General features: G+C 36.8%; 2 protein-coding genes across 7 annotated transcripts in view; one reads left to right on the top strand and one right to left on the bottom strand.

Annotated features, from left to right (window-relative positions):
- Window positions 1-7,854, bottom strand: part of ace2 (angiotensin converting enzyme 2) — a 36,739-nt gene extending 28,885 nt beyond the window's left edge. The window contains exons 1-3 of the mRNA XM_042489543.2: window positions 7,619-7,854; window positions 7,375-7,533; window positions 7,154-7,247 (exon numbers count right to left, since the gene is read on the bottom strand). Coding sequence (XP_042345477.2) covers window positions 7,154-7,247; window positions 7,375-7,533; window positions 7,619-7,807 — 442 coding nt within the window. The 5' untranslated portion in view covers window positions 7,808-7,854. The remainder of the gene's footprint in view (window positions 1-7,153; window positions 7,248-7,374; window positions 7,534-7,618) is intronic.
- A 5,465-nt stretch (window positions 7,855-13,319) lies between these two features.
- nhsb (Nance-Horan syndrome b (congenital cataracts and dental anomalies)) overlaps window positions 13,320-22,272 on the top strand; it is a 62,604-nt gene continuing 53,651 nt past the window's right edge. For 3 of the 6 annotated variants that reach the window (XM_088075883.1, XM_088075873.1, XM_088075866.1), the window contains exon 1: window positions 13,321-13,974. In XM_088075883.1, the coding sequence (XP_087932009.1) occupies window positions 13,695-13,974 (280 nt within the window). In that variant the 5' untranslated portion in view covers window positions 13,321-13,694. Of the gene's footprint in view, window positions 13,975-22,272 lie in introns of all 6 variants that reach the window. The other 3 variants (XM_088075878.1, XM_042488049.2, XM_088075870.1) reach the window with 3 other exon arrangements.

Genomic DNA, 22,272 nt, shown 5'->3' with positions numbered 1-22,272 from the left:
GCCTCTAAATAAGCTATGATGTATCATTTTTAGCCATTTTTACGACATGTCAAAATATGACATTTTTCGACATACTATACTATGGCGTTTTTGCCCATTTTTTTGAAGTACTAAAATATGATGTTTTTGGCTGTTTTTAGCCTTTATTTCCACCTTGTTCACTACGAGGCCTCTAAATAAGCTATGATGTATCATTGTTAGCCATTTCTACGACATGTCAAAATATGACATTTTTCGACATACTATACTATGGCGTTTCTGCCCATTTTTTTGACGTACTAAAATATGATATTTTTGAATGTTTTTAGCTTTTGTTTTCACCTTGTTCGCTATGAGGCATCTAAATGAACTATAAGATAACATTTGAAGCCATTTTCGTGACGTCAAAATTTGACATTTTTCAACATACTATACTATGGCGTTTTTGCCCATTTTTTGTGACGTACTAAAATGTGATGTTTTTCACTGTTTTTAGCTTTTATTTTCACTTTGTTCACTATGGGGTGTCTAAATGAGCCATAATATAACATTTTTAGCCATTTTCGTGACATGTCAAAATTTGACATTTTTCGACATACTATACTATGGCGTTTTTGCCCATTTTTTTGACGTACTAAAATATGATGTTTTTGGCTGTTTTTAGCCTTTATTTCCACCTTGTTCACTATGAGGCCTCTAAATAAGCTATGATGTATCATTTTTAGCCATTTCTACGACATGTCAAAATTTGACATTTTTCGACATACTATACTATGGCGTTTTTGCCCATTTTTTGTGACTTACTAAAATGTGATGATTTTGACTGTTTTTAGCTTTTATTTCCACCTTGTTCACTATGAGGCCTCTAAATAAGCTATGATGTATCATTTTTAGCCATTTTTACATGTCAAAATTTGACATTTTTCGACACACTATACTATGGCGTTTTTGCCCATTTTTTTGAAGTAGTAAAATATGATGTTTTTGGCTGTTTTTAGCCTTTATTTCCACCTTGTTCACTACGAGGCCTCTAAATAAGCTATGATGTATCATTTTTAGCCATTTCTACGACATGTCAAAATTTGACATTTTTCGACATACTATACTATGGCGTTTTTGCCCATTTTTTGTGACGTACTAAAATATGATGTTTTTTGCTGTTTTTAGCTTTTATTTCCACCTTGTTCACTATGAGGCCTCTAAATAAGCTATGATGTATCATTTTTAGCCATTTTTACGACATGTCAAAATTTGACATTTTTCGACATACTATACTATGGCGTTTTTGCCCATTTTTTTGAAGTACTAAAATATGATGTTTTTGGCTGTTTTTAGCCTTTATTTCCACCTTGTTCACTACGAGGCCTCTAAATAAGCTATGATGTATCATTGTTAGCCATTTTTAGAACATGTCAAAATATGACATTTTTCGACATACTATACTATGGCGTTTCTGCCCATTTTTTTGACGTACTAAAATATGATATTTTTGACTGTTTTTAGCTTTTGTTTTCACCTTGTTCGCTATGAGGCATCTAAATGAACTATAAGATAACATTTGAAGCCATTTTCGTGACGTCAAAATTTGACATTTTTCGACATACTATACTATGGCGTTTTTGCCCATTTATTTGACATACTAAAATATGATGTTTTTGGCTGTTTTTATCTTTTATTTCCACCTTGTTCACTATGAGGCATCTAAATAAGCTATGATGTATCATTGTTAGCCATTTTCACGACATGTCAAAATTTGACATTTTTCGACATACTATACTATGGCGTTTTTGCCCATTTTTTGTGACGTACTAAAATGTGATGTTTTTGGCTGTTTTTAGCTTTTATTTCCACCTTGTTCACTATAAACTGTTTAAATGTCCTATAATATAACATTTTTAGCCATTTTCGTGATATGTCAAAATTTGACATTTTTCGACATACTATACTATGGCGTTTTTGCCCATTTTTTTGACATGCTAAAATATGATGTTTTTGACTGTTTTTAGCTTTTATTTCCACCTTGTTCACTATAAACTGTCTAAATGTCCTATAATATAACATTTTTAGCCATTTTCGTGACATGTCAAAATTTGACATTTTTTGACATACTATACTATGGTGTTTTTGCCCATTTTTTCGATGCACTAAAATATGATGTTTTTGGCTGTTTTTAGCTTTTATTTCCACCTTGTTCACTATGAGGCGTCTGAATGAGCAATAATATAACATTTTTAGCCATTTTCGTGACATGTCAAAATGTGACATTTTTCGACATACTATACTATGGCGTTTTTGCCCATTTTTTTGAAGTACTAAAATATGATGTTTTTGGCTGTTTTTAGCTTTTACTTCCACCTTGTTCACTATGAGGCCTCTAAATAAGCTATGATGTATCATTTTTAGCCATTGTCACGACATGTCAAAATTTGACATTTTTCGACATACTATACTATGGCGTTTTTGCCCATTTTTTTGACGTACTAAAATATGATGTTTTTGGCTGTTTTTAGCTTTTATTTCCACTTTGTTCACTATGAGGCCTCTAAATAAGCTATGATGTATCATTGTTAGCCATTTTTACGACATGTCAAAATTTGACATTTTTTGACATACTATACTATGGCGTTTTTGCCCATTTTTTGAGACGTACTAAAATATGATGTTTTTGACTGTGTTTAGCTTTTATTTTCACCTTGTTCACTATGGGGTGTCTAAATGAGCCACAATATAACATTTTTAGCCATTTTAGTGACATGTCAAAATTTGACATTTTTCGACATACTATACTATGGCGTTCTTGCCCATTTTTTTGACATACTAAAATATGATGCTGTTGGCTGTTTTTAGCTTTTATTTCCACCTTGTTCACTATAAACTGTCTAAATGTCCTATAATATAACATTTTTAGCCATTTTCGTGACATGTCAAAATTTGACATTTTTCGACATACTATACTATGGCGTTTTGCCCATTTTTTTGACGTACTAAAATATGATGTTTCTGGCTGTTTTTAGCTTTTATTTCCACCTTGTTCAATATGAGGCATCTAAATGAGCTATAATATAACATTTTTAGCCATTTTCGTGACATGTCAAAATTTGACATTTTTCGACATACTATACTATGGCGTTTTTGCCCATTTTTTTGACGTACTAAAATATGATATTTTTGACTGTTTTGAGCTTTTATTTTCACCTTGTTCACTATGAGGCATCTAAATGAACTATCAGATAAAATTTTCAGCCATTTTCGTGACATGGCAAAATTTGACATTTTTCGATATACTATACTATGGCATTTTTGCCCATTTTTTGTGACGTACTAAAATATGATGTTTTTGTCTGTTTTTAGCTTTTATTTCCACCTTGTTCACTATTAGGCGTCTAAATAAGCTATGATGTATCATTTTTAGCCATTTTTACAACATGTCAAAATTTGACATTTTTCGACATACTATAATATGGCTTTTTTGCCCATTTTTTTGACGTACTAAAACATGATGTTTTTGACTGTTTTTAGCCTTTATTTCCACCTTGTTCACTACGAGACCTCTAAATAAGCTATGATGTATCATTTTTAGCCATTTTTACAACATGTCAAAATATGACATTTTTCGACATACCATACTATGGCCTTTCTGCCCATTTTTTTGACGTACTAAAATGTGATATTTTTGACTGTTTTTAGCTTTTATTTTCACCTTGTTCACGATGAGGCATCTAAATGAACTATAAGATAACATTTTTAGTCATTTTCGTGACATGTCAAAATTTGACATTTTTTGACATACTATACTATGGTGTTTTTTGCAATTTTTTGGACATAGTAAAATATGATGTTTTCGGCTTTTTTTTAGCTTTTTTTCCACCTTGTTCACTATGAGGTGTCTACACAAGCTAAAATATATCATTTTTAGCCATTTTTATGACATGTCAAAATTTGACATTTTTCGACATACTATACTATGGCATTTTTGGCCATTTTATTCATGTACTAAAATATGATGTTTTTGGCTGTTTTTTTAACTTTATTTCCACTTTGTATGGTCGAGGTGTCTAAATAAGCTATAAAATATCAATACTAGCCATTTTCATGACATGTCAAAATTTGATATTTTTCGACATACTATACTATGGCGTTTTTGTCCATTTTTTTGAAGTACTAAAATATGATGTTTTTGGCTGTTTTTACCTTTTATTTCCACCTTGTTCACTATAAAGTGTCTAAATGTCCTATACTATAACATTTTTAGCCATTTTAGTGACATGTCAAAATTTGACATTTTTCGACATACTATACTATGGCGTTTTTGCCCATTTTTTTGACGTACTAAAATATGATGTTGTTGGCTGTTTTTAGCTTTTATTTCCACCTTGTTCACTATGAGGCATCTAAATGAGCCATAATATAACATTTTTAGCCATTTTCGTGACATGTCAAAATTTGACATTTTTCGACATACTATACTATGGTGTTTTTGGTCATTTTTTTTGACAAACTAAAATATAATGTTTGGGCTGTTTTTTGACTTTATTTCCACCTTGTTCACTATGAGGCATCTAAATAAGCTATGCTTTTTCAATTTTGCCATTTTAATGACATGTCAAAATTTGACATTTTTCGACATACTATACTATGGCATTTTTGGCCATTTTGTTCATGTACTAAAATATGATGTTTTTGGCTGTTTCTAGCCTTTATTTCCACTTTGTATGCTATGAGGCGGCTAAATTAGATGCAATATATCATTTTTCGCCATTTTCATGACATGTCAAAATTTGACATTTTTCGACATATTGTACTGTGGCGTTTTTGCCCATTTTTTTTGACATACTAAAATATGATGTTTTTGGCTGTTTTTTTTAACTTTATTTCCACTTTGTATGGTCGAGGTGTCTAAATAAGCTATAAAATATCAATACTAGCCATTTTCATGACATGTCAAGATTTGATATTTTTCGACATACTATACTATGGCCTTTTTGTCCATTTTTTTGAAGTACTAAAATATGATGTTTTTGGCTGTTTTTACCTTTTATTTCCACCTTGTTCACTATAAAGTGTCTAAATGTCCTATACTGTAACATTTTTAGCCATTTTTACAACATGTCAAAATATGACATTTTTCGACATACTATACTATGGCGTTTTTGCCCATTTTTTTGACGTACTAAAATATGATGTTGTTGGCTGTTTTTAGCTTTTATTTCCACCTTGTTCACTATGAGGCCTCTAAATAAGCTATGATGTATCATTTTTAGCCATTTTCATGACATGTCAAAATATGACATTTTTCGACATACTATACTATGGCGTTTTTGTCCATTTTTTTGACATACTAAAATATGATGTTTTTTCGCTGTTTTAGCCTTCATTTCCACTTTGTATGCTATGAGGCGTCTAAATAAGCTATAATATAACATTTTTAGCCATTTTCATGACGTGAAAAATTGACATTTTTTGACATACTATACTATGGCGTTTTTGGTTATTTTTTTGACATACTAAAATATGGTATTTTTGTCTGTTTTATGACTTTAATTCCACCTTGTTCACTATGAGGTTTGTAAATAAGCTACAATATATAATTTTTTGCCATTTTCATGACATGTCAAAATTTGACATTCATCAACATACTATACTATGGTGATTTTGGCCATTCCTTGACATACTAATATGATGTTTTTGGTTGTTTTTAGCTTTTATTTCCACTTTGTATGCTATGAGGCTCCTAAATACACTATAGTATATCATTTTTTCCCATTTTCATGACATGTCAAAATTTGACATTTTTCGACATAATACTATGGTGTTTTTGGCCATTTTTTTGACGTACTAAAATATGATGTTTTTGCCTTTTTTTAGACTTTAATTCCACATTGTATGCTACGAGGTGTCTAAATAAGCTAAGTTATTACGTTTTTGGCCTTTTTTGGCATTTATTCCCACTTTGTATACTATAAGGCATTCATTTCAGCTATTTTTATGACGTGTCAGAAACACCATGATATAGTATGTCGAAAAAAAGACGGAAAATGGCATACTATAGTAAGGCTAAAAATGTCAAAATATTACATTGCCCAAGAACAAATGAAAAACCCCATTATAAAGTGTGCCAAAACACGCCATAGCATAGAATAGGTCATTTTTTGACATCCTATATTATGATGTTTTTGGTGATTTTTGAGCGACATACTATACTATGATGGTTTTATGATTTTTTTGGCACTATACTATACTATGAGGTTTTTTTAAAAGAATTTATGACGAAGTATACTATAGCTTTTTCATGGTTTTTCGAGCAACCTACTCCACTATGAGTTTTCGAGTGACATGCTATATCATGATGTTTTAATGATTACTTCAGACAGTATACTATACTAGGACGTTTTCATGATTTTTCAATCAACATACTGTACCATGACATTTAAATGTTGTTTTGAGCGACATACTATATTGATTCTTTTATGAATTTTCAAGCTTCATACTCTACTATAAAATTTTTATGATTTTTTTGGAACAACTATGCTATGAGGTTTTTACGATTTTAAAACAACATACTATGACTTTCTATGAATTTTGAACAACATACTATATTTTTGCCCTGGCAGCAGTGTCTAACCAAAAGTCTCCCTTTCTGTTTCTGTATTATGATTTTGAAATTGTATTCAGTTTAGTGTCCAACTGAGGGTGTGGGATTTGATGAATTCCCTCAAGGTGTTTATGAGATATCACGTTCACGAGAATGGAACAGACCTACACATGCATGGATGTATCTGTCGCCAGTGCGGAGGCATGAGAACAGTTTAGCAGTTGTTGTGTACTATTATTGTTTTTTGAAAAGAGTTCCCTTGAAGAAAAAGGTTGAGAACCACTGATCTAATAAATGAAGCAAGCAATATTTTTTATTAAAAATGCAAAATTCTAAGTTCTGAATTCTAGTTACTTATTTTTTCACTTCATTTCAGAGAGAAATATTGTGCTTTTTGCCCCACTGCATTGATCACACAGCTATAGTTATTATTATTATTACCTAAACCCTCTGTTTAAAAACTGTAATAAAAGGCATTTTTATTTTCTCTGTAACTATAATGATAAACTGCTTTATCTGACTTTGGCTGACAGTAGCAGGAAGCTATGTTGCCATAACTGCCCCTTGTTAACAAAGTCGTACCTGGCTCCAAAGTCTGGCAGTTAAGGGGGTCATCCATGAGACACACCGTCGCTGTGCTGTAGATTGTACTCATCTCGCTCATGACTTTACTCAGCTGCAAGTTGAAACAAATCACAAGGATAAAATGCTTAGGTTAATGATGAAATTAATGATGAAGGAAGTTTTGAAAATGACATGATTTAAGACAAAAAGACACATTTAACATGGAGCAGTTGTCTTACATGTGCAGCTTTATCTGGGGATAAGGCACCAGAGCCTTTGTCTTGTAGGGATATGAGCTGTAGTTTAATTTCTGTATCCTTGATCTCATCGATGGGAAATTGCTGAGACTCCTCTGACATCTGGGTGTAGAATTCGCCCCAAATCTGCCCCTCCACTGACTGAAGGAAAACATTCAAATGCTCTTGTAAGTACTGGCCAAGCTACAGTACACACTCATATTTTAAAGGGTCTCCCACTGCTCACCAGTTTGTCTGAATTCTCCTTCGTGATGTTGGTGTTGTAGGCCCATGATGCCAGGGAATACTGGTACATACGCTGAGTGGCCTCGTCGTCAAACCTCTGCAGGAACTCTCTCGTCCTGTTTTCCACATCTGACTGGGCAGAAACGGCACAGGTCACAGCCAGCAACGCTACAAGAACCCTGGCAGACATCTTGGCTGCTTCATCCACACACACAAACTAACTCTGAGAAGGAGGGACACTGTACTCTGTTATACAGTTTCAATAACCTTCTGTGCTGCCTTGGCCTTTGGACAGCAGAGCAATAACTGAGGGTATATCTGAGTTTTCATTTACAGATAGGATGTGTCAGAGGAACAGTGAACGTCACTGGGCTTTCTTCACATAAAGGGGAGTCTGTGTTACACTTTGATACATTATCAGTCACAAAATAGACACATAATCTCCTTTGGAAGGGGGAACAGGGAGTTATATTTGTGGAGTAAGCAAATAAGTTCTTTTGATAAGGTCTTCCTCTGTTTCTCTTTCTCTGTGGCTCTAGAGAGGTTTTCTCGCGTTTTTGCATTTTCATGTCGGCCACCATAGTTAGCAGCCTCTCAACAACAAGAGCATTGGAAAAACACTGATTCTTTAGCCTTAAACTGCTTTTTTCAGTCTTTTAACCAGTTCAAATCACTGGGGCCTTTTGTTTTGTAGATAATTCAGCTCCTGGTAAAAACTCCCTGAAAATCTGGAGCTTAAAAACGCTGGACTCTTAAAAGCACTGAAGGAATTCTAACTGAGAGAAGATTCAGCTGGTTGCAATCAGCAATTCTCACTGCTACATGGCACTAAATCTCTCAAAATTGTACCCACAGTTTCTTTTAAATAATGACCAAAATGCGGAAAGGTTGTTTCAATTAACTGTGTCTTTTGGATATAAGACCAATCTTTTTATATCTCTAATTAAAACTACTTTTTAAAATATGTAATATTTTTCTCTATTGATGGACTTTGTTGTAATAGTTTAATAACTTGATGTTGTTTTGTTTATCTTTGGAATTAATTTACTTTTCATTGCTTGTTTTTGTAAGGTTCAATATAAATGAAGTTATCATAATTGTCACTATCATTAATAGAAGAATGAGGTAATAAAACTTTGTTTCTGTGCACTTGGGGTCCTTCTTTTATCTATTGATTTTCTTGAGGTGTAATTTCTTAAACAAACATAAACCTTTACACAACCCTTTGAGGAAAAAAGTCAGGAAACAATAACATAAGACAAGCCTCTGACCTTCTTATCTGGTGGCGGTGGTTTTCCCAGCACCAGATAAATTGCAAGTCACGCACTGTTAGGCCCTAAATGCTGATAAGAAATCAGCCACGAGGGCAAGGTTTATTATTTTAATTCATTACCAGCAACAAAAGATTGCATAATATTCTCTGTTTCTCTGCCACAAATAAATCAATAACCCACTGCTTCACCAATAAAGTAAAGATATCAAAATGTATCAGAATTGTTATTGTATCCAAGAAATCCCTCACCACTATTTCTTAGCTTGACCCTCATTAGTGGTTAGATTCAGAATTGATTTTTTTTTCTATTTATTTATTTGTGCTTTTGGAGTGCCACAATCCTAATTGATCATGTTCCTATCAGAGCAACACCTGCACTGAAAAGCAGAGCGCTCGTTTTACATCACTGAGAACATCAACTAGATACAACAGTGCCGTCCTCTGGGCATAGCTGGTATTGTCATGCTCATTAAAGGATATGTTTACATTGTTTCAACAACGAGGACGAGACCAAAATGCTGACAGTGCAGGTGGACAAGAACAGTTTGGGGATTTACTTGCTTATTGTCCAAATAAATCAAGAACTGAGTCCACAGGATAGCAGGAATGCAGAATGGGAAAGTGCAGACAGACAGACAGGTACAGGGAGAGTTAAGGTATACAATACAGGGATCAGATTGATCAGATTGAGTAAAAAGTTTAATATTTCCCTTATAAGTGTAGTGAAGTAATATGGAAATACACAAGTACAATTACCTCAAATTGTACTTAAGTCCAGCTCTTGGATAAATGGACTTTTCACCACTGCTTTTCTGTATTTCAGCCAAGTTGCCAGATGAAAATGCTGGCTTTATACATTTCTGCAAACCACAACTACATTGTCTTTGCACATTTCATACGTATGATGTTAACATTTCTGAAGAAACATAATATAAGTTGAGTTTTAACATTGATAGATGGAGGGGAGGTGAGGGCATGGTGGATGGCATGTCACTTTAGCAAGATGTCCCCGAGCTGCAGGCCGCTGTTTGAACCCAATGACCAACCAACGCCTGTTGTCTTTTGACGACCATTTGCAGTGTTTCTACCAGTGTTTCAACTACATAATCTGGGTGTTTTTAGCATCACACTGAGGTAATTGCCAGCTGTGTTTTAACCACCAAACACTGGTGTTTTAAGTCACCATAAAATAGCATGTTAAAAAAATGACCAAAAAGCAAGGCTATAGTATGACAAAAATGTCAAAAAAGTCAAAATATGACATGTCCCAAAAACAGCTGAAAACACCTCAAACCAGCATTAAATAGCGTGTAGAGACACGCCATTGTATAGTATGTTGCAAAAATGGCAACCCCCCCCCCCCATAATTTAGCATGCTGAAAAAATGGATGAAAAAGCAAGGCTATAGTATGGCAAAAATTGTCAAAATATGACATGTCTCAAAAAAAGCTGACAACAGTATAAAATAGTGTGCAGACACACGCCATAGTATACAATACTACAAAAAACTAAATTGATGTTTTTTGGAAATCACAAAGATATTGAGGAAAATGTTAAATTAAAGATCTGTGATGCTGAAAATGAAAAATGTTTTTGAGACAAAGTTTTAGGGGTTGTGTTGATAGTATATTAACATGGAAACAACATAATGACTATATTAAAGAAAGAAATTCAAAGTCAGTGGTGACTCTGTATGTCTGTGAATATATGTCTGAGAATATATTAAACTAAGGCCTGGTACATCATTTATTGCTCAAGTATACGTCTTTAAATGTCTTACTGTGTGGAATTGTGGGGATCAACATTTAAACAAACAAATTCAATAGTTTTACTACAAAAACGAGCCGTACGTGTCATTAATTAGGATGGCTACTATGATCACACTAATAACAGTTTTAAAACCCAAAATGAAATTTGATGATTTGATATATAATAGAAAATGCAAATAATGTTCAGAGCAAAAACAAACTCACTTCCTTAATGTGTACATAGATTTATTGGTACAGGAGAGCAAATATGATTCGAGAGGTTTTAAAATATTTTTGTATCAAAAGACTTTAAAATGAGATGCATTTCTGTTGTTGGGGTTAAAAGGTGGAACAATGCCGATGTAAATTTTAAAATGTGTGACTCATCTTTTGGTTTTCAAAAGAATGGTTTACAGTGTTATATTTTGAGGGTTACAAGACTGAAAGATCTCTTTTTATTTTTGAAAGGGTAGTTTATATTAATAAGAATGTAGGATGAGCATATTTTAGCTTTTGCTTCTGCCTGAGCCTTTTCAGTCACTACTTAATGCTAGGACTGTTGATTTTGTTTAAACAGTTTGTATTGCTTGGGCTTATTGTATTATGTATGATGACTGAATAAAAACACTGAAACACTGAACACTGAAAATATGATTTAAAAAAAAAACATAACCAAGCTGTGTTTGTGCCTAAACCTAACGTTACCTTCGCAGCGTTGTTGAGAAATTCAGAGTTTCAACGCATTTGCTACAAAATAATGAACAAATATAACCATGGTTGTCAATCATTTGCAGAAATGTTCAGTGCAAACATTTTTTCTGGCGATTGGATTGAGATTTGAGACTTACATGTCACTTGGTAAACTCTCACACAGCCTGTTCATGGAGGATGTGAATTGTCCTTTTATCCCTAGATCTAAAATGTCTAATTCATGGTGTTTAAAGCAACGATCACCATGCCTGACATTCATAAAAAAAAAGGCAAAGATGGTGGAAATGTTCAAGTTACAGGAATATGTAAAGGCATTAAGAATTTCTCAGTTAGAACAACTGACAATCTTGCTCATTCCCATCACCATCAGTTTCCCTCTGCTCATTATAAATCATCACTGCACAGTTTGCTGTTTGCTGGGACACAAACATGGAACATTTTACAATTGTAGTCATGCTTGTCTTCTCTGCAGCTCGGAGTGAAGTGCATGACAGGTTACTGTCAATCTGTGCTGCCTCAAATCTGCTGTAACAGCAAGTTTACTGCAGACATGTCTATATACAGACTGAGCCTAGAGGCTATAGGATAATCACTGTGAATGAAACACACAACAGCCAGGCTTAGCAACCTGGAAACTCACATTCAGCAAAAAAAAAAAAAAAATCTATTCACTGGACATCGTTCAGCTACAGTATGGGCTCTTCCTGTAGGTTAACTTTTCAGAGAGGTTTACCATTTAAAACCTCAGTGCTCGAGCAGAAGGACACATACTGTCCAGTGCGGTGTTCACATGCATTATATTATACTGGTCTATACTGTAATGTGATGCTTTTTGTGTCCTGTATCTGTTTACAGTCATTTGCAAGAATGTCTAAAATTGGGCAGGTGTGAAGGAACCTGATTTGACAGGAATCTCAAACTCTATTGGGGCTGAATAAAGATTTCATGGTAAAATTCCTGATTTGTTCATGATTTTCCGATGGTTGTGGTTGGATGGTTAACAGTGCCTATCAACATGAAGAGTTGTCAGTCTGTTGGTGTGTTTATGGGTATGGTGACATTTCAAACCATTTTTGTGTGTTGGAGTCAGGGTGCAGACCTTACTCTTTCGACAGACAACAAAAAGAAACAAATTAGGCTGAAAAGATTTCAAAAAGACATAATGCACAAATAACAAAGTTATTTTCCATGCTACTTGTCATTGTTTAGTAAACCCACAGAAAAGCATGGCCACTATAACTTGTATAACTATGTATTTTTGATTTGGGGCTGGCAAGTCCCTCAGGTGTTCATTTCAATATGTCTTTATTATCACTCTCCACTGTCATTTTTCAGAGAAATCATGGGAAAGCAAATTCAAATTATTTGTGAAAGCCTTCATGAACAGAGTTATGGTGGAAATGTCATTATTTACTACCTGAAACTCTAAAAAGCTGAAGTTGAAGTTGGTCATCGGCTCCACTGAAATTATAGGCTTTGCACAATTCAACTAATGTGTGCAGTACTGAACCTCCAGTGTTCCACTGATCCTCATGTGCAAAGATTTTCTATTGAAAATGAATAAAATTAAGCAATTTTCTCATAAACGCTTCTCTGTCATAATGAGAAACTCATGATCGCTCCCTGTCCACACACATCCACATCTCCGGGTTTTACCTCAGTCCTCTCTCTCATCCTCTCAGCCTGCACACCGTTCAGGCCACAGACACAGGCTGCGTCAATTTCCAGAAAAGTAACCACAACAAGACCGGAACATTAAGATCAGACCTACAAAATAAAAGCTTAAGGCATGCAGACTAGGTATAAAAAAAAATTTGTGTTTAAATACGGAAGTTCTCAGGATATTCAGTGCTGTTGTTTTAGCGTATATTGTCATAAGCCATGTTCTGCTTATTTTCTATCCAATTAAACAAACCTCCCGCAATCACTGATTTCAAAGCTTGTTGACCAAGGTTCTTATTTTGGAAGTTTTGCACGCTGTTTCCTTTTCGCTCCGGCTGCTTTGACGCTGCACGGAGGCAACCCATGATCGCAGACTCAACACGCATCCTCACACCACTGACCTGGGCTTAGCTGTGTCCTGCATGTGTGTGCATGTGTGTGCGTGTGTGAGCGGGAGTGTGAGTGATCCCCAGAAACCAGCAGCAGGATGGAGGATCTCAAGGAGAATCTGGGAACTTTGGATTGACGCCCGGGGATAACGCGCGGTCGGCCTGAAACCTCATCGGGTTTCTCGTGGATTTATATATTTGGATGTTGTCTGTTTCTCGCTTTTCCCTTTTTATTCTAGGCAGTGGGAATTTACACTTGGCTTACAACTCTTCTATTATTTCTGGCGTGCAAAAATGCCATTCGCCAAAAGGATTGTGGAACCACAGCTTCTGTGCAGGCACCAGATCCCCAACGATGAAGGTCTGCTTTTCGAGGACCTGTGTGCCATCAGTAACGTGGTTCTGTCCCGGACCTTGCGACAGCTGTCCGACCTGGCCCGGCACGCCTGCTCCTTATTTCAGGAGCTGGAAAACGACATCATTAGCACCAACCAGCGAGTCTGGGTCCTCCAGAACAAAATAGGCCAGATACAGCAGACTGCCAGTGCCCTAGACCCAAAAAAGGAGGCAGTGCGTAAGTAGACCACCACAAGTGTATGTGACCACTTTGAAAAAAAATATGATTTTACATCTGGACAATGTGTGATTTTTTTCATTCATAGACGACATGTGTGCGGTCATGCTTCGAAGGGCGCCCACCTCAAAATTATTTTTACACAGCTGCACGCACGCCCGCCGTAGACGCGGCCGCGCTTTACCCCCCCCCCCCGAAATGTGTCACACGGTTTGCACATTTGGCCATCCAGCAACATCGAGATGCATTTTCACAGCGCAGGATGTGTTGACTGCTCATTCAATTGGCGGTCCAGACTCGGATGTGTGTGTCCGTCGACGGGGGGGGTCGGTGTGTGTGTGTGTGTGTGTGTGTGTGTGTGTGTGTGTGTGTTCGCAGGCAGGCAGGCAGGCAGCGCGGAGCGGAGCGGAGGGGCGTGTGTTGCCGCTGCATTGGCTCAGCATCGCAGTCTCGTTACTGCGGGTAGCGCACACCTGAAGCATGTTCAAGCGGGGTTTTCGGGGGCTGCAAAAAAAAAGGACATCTCTTTCATTCATGATGCGAATACATGAAGCTCAGAGTCGAGTGTGTGTTTAAAGGGCTTTCAGATGTGTGCGTTCGTGTCTCAGTGTGTGTGTTTGTGTGTGTTGGGGGTTTTCAGAGGCGACTCCCCGTGCGCCAAACCCACCCTTTCCACATGCAGCGGCACCAACACAGCATCAATAATGAATCCAGATGTCCATGTTGCGGGGTAAACATGAGCTGATCACGGCTGGATATTCAGGTGTCGGCTGTGGACGGATCACATGAAAAAAATAAGCCTGATTGGCATCAATGAGAGACTCTGCAATTCAATGTAACAGCGCGTTCTGCACAGCAGCTACATATTATTTATGTCCTCTGCAGTCCCTTCAGTAAAAGGCTTTTGATTTTAGACGATCCGTTCAAGTTAGTCCAATTCTGCATCACTGCTGCACGTTATCATAATCTGGGACAACCAAAGAGCATTTTGGGGCCTAAAGCTACTGCAGGCTGATGAACTCCCTCTTTAGATTTACACCCCAACCCCCAACCGCACACACATCGGAGCATATGTGTCAGTGAGGATGTCTTTATTACATAAAACAGGCTTACTGTATTGCTCCGTTTACTGGTTTGCTGAGGGTGAATGAGGCTCTGATGTCGAAAGCTATATATCCTCTCCTGGACTTAAATTGTGTGAGAGATTGTTGTCAACAGAAAAGGTCAGAAATTTGAATTCCTACACTTGTCATGTCTAAAAGTCTCTCCATGCAAACACACAAGGGCACACATTACTCTAAATTCCTTAAGCCTTCAGGCATAGCTAAACCCAGAAACCTGTCCTGCTGTTACACCTGTTGTTGCTCAGAAAATGCTGAAATATTGATTTGTTGAGTGGATTCTTAGTCTATATCCCTGCAGCCAGTCAAGGCACACAAGATGCGTACACTTTGCACGTTTCACAAGAGTTGTGTTCATTTCAAATCTAAGAATGCCATCATGCAGCTCATGCAATCAATTAAAGATTGCTTTTGAGGGTTTTACTTTAGATCAGTGGTTCCCACATGAAAGATCCCTCTAAGAGCCTGAGGTAAATTTAGTAGGTTTCCCAGATAGAAATTTAGAATAAAAAATATTAAATAAATTTTAATACTTGAAATTATGTCTATTTTTAAGAATTTCCTATAATTGTGGCTTTTCTCTTGACACGTTTTCAGGCCTGTAAATATTATTCAGTACAATCTGAGAGGGAAAAAAATCACCCTTTGCACTGTACGATCTTGGTCTGTCCCTGTCTCACCACTGTGAGAAATGTATCAGTCAAAAAGGTGGTCTTAAATCATACAGTTAGACACATCCAGCATTGGCCAATTTTACCAGCAAGGACCACTTGAATGTGGAGGCTTATGCACACCTTTAAAAAACCATGTGTACAGGTGCATACAAGGAAAATGTCCAAGAAAAACAGAGAGAATTTCTGCACACTTGAACTTGAGGTTCAACCTGACGAAGGTCTGACAAGTAAAATGTTGTTCACTTAATAAAGTTTTTGCAGAGTAATTGGACAGTCTGCAGGGATTCTCTCATTTTTGCATACTAGCAAGGACCACAAAATTAACAAGATGTATATTGCATTGGCAATATAAACATATGTTTCCCGGGTAAATAATGCCTCTTTGAACCAAATTGAATTAACCCAAGGGGTATCAAAAGCCAGTGCACTAGTGCAACACAACATGGGTGTTGAACACACCATGGTTTATGTTTAAATAAATATGTTGCTTGGTTTTGTCCATACTAAACGCAGCTGCAGCTCATCTGATTTGCCAAACACATTGTTTGAAAGCTTTGACAGGGAATCTGCCATAGCACCTGGGCACGGCGAACCTCCTCAGGACCCACTGTAGTGGAGATGAACAGTCTGTTTGTTGTTGTTTTTTTTTCTATTTTTTGGCTTTTCTTGTCTTTTCTCTTCTTTTATTTCAGAATAGTCAGAGAGTGGCAGGAAAGCGAGCTGCTTTTCAATCTCCTCCCCTTCCTTTTTTGATTTTTTTTCATGCCAGCACTATATGGCAGAAAGCTTGGTAAAGCAGATGGATGATGCAATGACACATATTTGTTTGCATCTTTATTTTTTTCTATTGAGACCGTATTGTGAACGTAAGCATTATTCATTAAATATCAATCACACAAAGTGATCGTTCTCCAAATGTTTTTCAGTCTTGAAACTTCACATTTGTCCTTGTCACTTATCAGCATAGTCTTTCGGTAACATCTGGGATCTTTATTCATCCATCATCTCTATTTTGATCACTAGATATTTCATTCAACACATTTTGGAGATAAAAGACTGAGTTAACTGAAGAAATACTCTCTGGCTGTCTGTGTGGGACTTCTACTTGGTTGCAGGGAGAGTTTTAGTCCTCTGAAGACCAATGCTCATACTTGGATGCCCACCAAAGTTTTGCTATTTTTATTCAGCTTTCAAAAGGGCTATTATCTTCCCTCTTGCTCTCAAACGGCAGCAATAACCCTGAGGAGCTGAATATCTGTGTGTACACACAGACTGATATTGAATGTCAGTGACAACAGAGTTTCCTCACTTCATCGTGGAGTGTATCAAGATTCAAGGCAGTCAATATGGTGCTAACTTGGATTGATCCTGATTGTCGCAGTAGGCCATGTTCAGATGGTGTTGAGGCTGTTTGTGACTGTGCTCATTCATGGAAAACAATGTGTTGTGTTGGACATTTGTCAAAACGTGTTCAGTCTTTTCTAGTAGTCATCTCTTAGCAGTACCAGATGTAGCAATTGTAGCTTTCTGTTCACACAAGGTGTTAACTTCCAAAAAGTCAACTATAGTTCAACTTTTATCTTGTTTGATAGTTTGGGTTAGGGTTGATATGGACTGATGATATGAGTGCTAAAATATATTGCAGCAGTATAGGGAAACATATATAATGGTGATTTATTTTATGATTCCTGGCAACCTGTCTGAGATAAATTTTAGACCTCATACATAGAGGTAAATCAAACATGCAGCAGGATACTAAAACACAAAACAAAATCAAATGAAAGGAACTGATATCAGGATTAAGCCTGTTTTCTTTAGGGGTTACAGATAATTGTTTTTTATTGTTGTTGGACTGTCTTTGGTTTGCCATCTTTGGTGTCCAGAGTCCTAATGTAAACAGTTTGTTATCATAGGACTCTATTGTCACTTTTCCACCAACACTGAATCCATTTCATTTTACACACCTAATTTTGACCCATTTGCAGCATCTTAACCAAAAAAGAATTGGTTCAGAACCTGAAAAGTTGGTTCCCAGCAGTAACCAAAAAAATAGCAGGTTTTTCCTGACCTGAAATGCAAATCAGTGGGCGTGTCATATCTACAGGTTGGAAAAAGAGGAAAGAGTCCTACACGTAATATGCCTTTACGTCTTCTTATCATCAATAGTTGGTCCATGCTTTTTTGATGAAAACAAATATCTGTAATAACAAAACAAAAACTTGCAAGTAATCGGTGTGAGCACTCTACTTCCGCCGATGACACATCTGGTTCAAAAACCAAAGCTAATTTGGTGGAAAGGGGGCTCAAGAGAACCAGTGACTGTTTATATCAGCGGATTGGAGCCAGAAAACTTGATTTTTAAGATGACAATGACAGTTTATACCGGTAAGAATAGTTGTAGATTGGTTTTCTGTCAACTATTGGACTAATTGTTTTCAGCTTTAATTTTCTTTAGGACTATGTACATCACACCTGACTTATGCTGGACCTCTGTGCAATCATTACTTTTACTCCTTTATTTGATTTTGTTGTCAGTGCTATGCACAGTGCAGTGACAACAATGCTGTCATGTATTTCTAAAAACAAATGCTGAAATAAACGGCACAACACAGCAAAAACAAAACAATGCATACAGTAAGTATCTACACATTTTTACGTAGAGCTCTCGACAGAAGCCAATGTCTTTTTATTTAATGTTTTAGGGGGAAAAAAAGACGTGCAAAAAATAAGTGCAATGTGTATATGCCATGATTCCTCCTGCCTTACCCGCCAATTAAGCAGTTAATGGATGTTGGTTGTAGTCTGTAGTGGAAACACACACACACACACACACACACACACACACACACACACACACACACACCCTTCCAACTGAGACAAGTACAAAATGTGAGTTACTCTGGGGTGTTAACCATCCATAGGTTTGAGACAGGACTGCATTCAAGACCAACTTAATTGTGTCAAAGTCAAGTCCAAGACCAGGTTCAGTTGAGACCAAGTTAAGACAAACTCCAAAGAGTTGAGCTGAGGACTGAGTCCAGAGCTAATGAAGTCTCGTTCAAGACTATAATAAACAATAGTGTCTTTTCAGTACAATAGTGTCTAATATAGTGATTAAGGAGTAAATATCCACTAAAATATCAATAAAATTAATAATAGTCCTGACATCACAATACTGAGTGAAGTTTAGAAAGCATGAAGAACAGAGACAGTCGGTATCATTCCTCTTGTCCTCAGTCCTCCTCCCTCTGCTGATGTGATTTATTGCCTGCATGTAAGGCTGGTGGAGGGAGGAATGACTGGTTTACAAGAATTTGCAGATTTTAAGATACATGGCAAACTAAGACCAATAGACCATAGACATATGCACAGACCTTCAGGACTGCCTTGACCCATTGCTGCAATATGTTTGTCACGATTCGCTATTAGCGAAGCCACTGCGCTTTTAAAAAACAGTGGCCGAGGACGGGAGACAGATCTGATTGAGACCAAGACAACTGCAAATCCAACAAGGCCCGACAATAGAGATGTTTCAAGACTGAAGTGTCTTGACACATGGATTCAACAAGAACAAGTGGCATAAAAAACTGACCATCACCTTCTGCTAAAAGTTGCACTTGACGACACGACAGACACCACAGCAGACAGCCATCTGCCCACTGCCACGCACATATGCTGGTGTACTTCAAACATATATGACCGACATATTAAAGGTCCAGTGTGTAGGATTTAGGGGAATATAGTGGCAGAAATGGAAAAAAAATATTCAAAGTTATGTTTTCTTCAGTTTACAATCAACTAAAATGAACAGTTGTTGTGTTTTGTTACCTTAGGAAGTGCCGTTTATATCCACATACAGGGAGTGCACCATGTTGTCCTACAGTAGCTCTGAACAGATTAATCAAATATTGACTCAAAACAGGACAATTTGCATTTGTGTAACATCCACCACAGTTCTCCTACACGCTTGATACGGGAGAAGTTTCAGTTCTGCAGCCTCACGCCAATTAACTCTACACCCTGGACCATTCAAATATGTGACACGATAAAGACAGCAAATTGAGGCATTATTTTTCCTAGTCACCTGGTGTGACCATAATGCCAGCAATGGGAGTGACCAACTTGGAGTAATGTGTGAATGCTCCCAAATCAGAAAAACAGACGTTTATGCAGCATCTATCAGTTTTAGTGTTTGGGTTTGTTAATTATTGTTATTATAACATTATATATTGTTGTGTAAATACGGCTAAAATTTATTACTAAACCATTTGAAATCTGGAGGGACATCACATTTCTTTTGCTGCTTTCAGATGCTTTCAGACATGTTGCAGTTGTTATGTTACAGAATTAACATGAATTTTAAGCACTTTTTCAGAATCTTTTTTACCTAGGTTTTTTGCTCTCTAGTAGTTTTTAAATTTATTTATTATTACTATTATTTTTAAATTTATTTCTTCGTTTTTTCGGTTGCTTGGTCATTTCTTTTTCTTTTGTTGCTCAGTGCCTTCTTCCCATGTTTTTAAAAGAAATCAAGACTATTTTCTCAGGTTTTAAAGGGTTAAAACTCTGCTCACATTTACATTAGGGTGACAGGTTTGTGTTCAGGAGCAGAATCAGCACACACTAACTCTCCGGGCTCTCAACACACACTCACACACAAGAAGGGAAGGGATATTAATGTGAAAATATTGGTCTGTAGCAAATATATTGTACTGCTCTGGCAACACTGGTTTCTTCCTGGTATGCCATTAAAGCAAATTTGACTTTGAATTTGAATTTGAGAGAGTATGGCCTGTGGCAGCGGGGGACTGCTCTGTCTCGCTAGTCTGCATAGTAACAGGAGAGAGAGAGAGAGCCCTGCTTTAACCTTTCAGCTGAGTCAATCTCTCTCTCTCTCTCTCTCTCTCTCTCTCTCTCTCCATCTCTCTCTCTCTCTGGTGTACTGGTCGTTCACTTTTACTATTTCCTGTATTACAACCAGCATCAATTTTGAAGCATGCATCATTTGTTGAAACAGCTCGTCATGAACAAAATGAGAAGAGAGAAGGATACAGAGAGACCACGGCGTGTGAGCCTCAGTGGTCTGCAAGTAAATGTGTTTTTGTCTCTCACTCGCAAACAAAAAAATTCCGACAGTAAAAGCAGAAATAGAGACATATTTACCGACTTTATATTGTGCAGCCGGCCAACAGGCTTCATCTGTTCAGTGTGCATTTCTGTGTGTGGTTCAGGGATTTGATTTCAACCACACGAGGCAGGTTAGGATACACTCTGTCCGGGCAGATCTTGTCTGTCTCACACCTAACCACAGACACACACACTTCACACCAATAGCATCAATTCAGATGTTTTTCCGAAATCTGATATGTGTGATTATTTTTGTGCTTTTGTGTCTCTCTTCTTTAGTGCCTCTGTCTCCATCTGTCTCTCCCTCCATCTCTGCATATCTGTGTCCATTCTCCTCCTCTCCATCCATACCTCTTCCCTCACTGCCCTACTTTCCCCGTCATCATCAGCATGGAGAGACTTCTGCCTCTTGACAGCATATTTAATGTTTAATGCACTTTGATTTCCACCCAGACACTTACAAGCCTGAGAGGAGAGGAGAGTTTAATAACAGAGTGAATGGGTGAAAGACAGAGGAAGATAAGGAGAGGCCATGGTCATACAGGGATTGTGATGTGAGAAGAAAAGAAAAAAAATAAGATTCTGAAAAAGGTACTAAAAAAATATCAAGAAGAATATTAAAGAGCCACACCCGCTTTTAATCTGAACATGCCCACTTTACATATTCAAACAACACTTAGAGTCTCCAGCCATGCTTGGTTTGACTTGACTTTGACTTTCAAAAACATGGTTAGAAAGCAATTAGCAACAAAAAATCAGCAGGAAATTATTAGGAAAAAAAAGTAAAGAAAAAACAAAAAACAAACAAAAAAGACCCCAAAAATCATGCAAGAATTGAAAAAAATGTATATATTTTTTTCTGTAGCATAATGTTAAATGTATGGTTATAATAATTATACATATAGTTTTCTGAACATTTTTCATTTCAAAGTCTTCATCTTTTTTTTTAAAAAAAGAATTTTCAGGCCATTTCTTGCTGCTGTTGCTCATTGCCTTTTTCCTTATGTTTTTAAAAGAAAATAAACAAACTTTGCTTAGGGCTCAAGGGTTAAATAACTTGTGAAAGATATCTCAACACAGCACAAGAAAACTGATATTCATCCAGATTTCAAGGAGTTAGAGCCGTGACACCTGTGACGCTGGTTTTGGCAGTGTGCATTGCACTGTAGGCACTATTCAGCTATTTTTCGGCCAATTCAGCTTGTTGAATTGGCATTGGACCCGGCAGAGCTCACCGGTCAGTGAAATCACCCCGATTGGCCGTTCAGCTGATTGCACAAGAATAGAAACGGAAGTGAGGAAAGGAAAGAAACAAGGGCGTAAGACTGACACAAGCTCTTTAGCAAAAGGTCTTCCTGTTTCAATTTTTAAATGAC

Source organism: Plectropomus leopardus, chromosome 1, assembly GCF_026936395.1.
Source record: "Plectropomus leopardus strain MGB_pleo_1.0 chromosome 1, ASM2693639v1, whole genome shotgun sequence".
Taxonomy (NCBI): domain Eukaryota; kingdom Metazoa; phylum Chordata; class Actinopteri; order Perciformes; family Serranidae; genus Plectropomus; species Plectropomus leopardus.
This window is presented reverse-complemented; position numbering and strand designations above follow the sequence as displayed.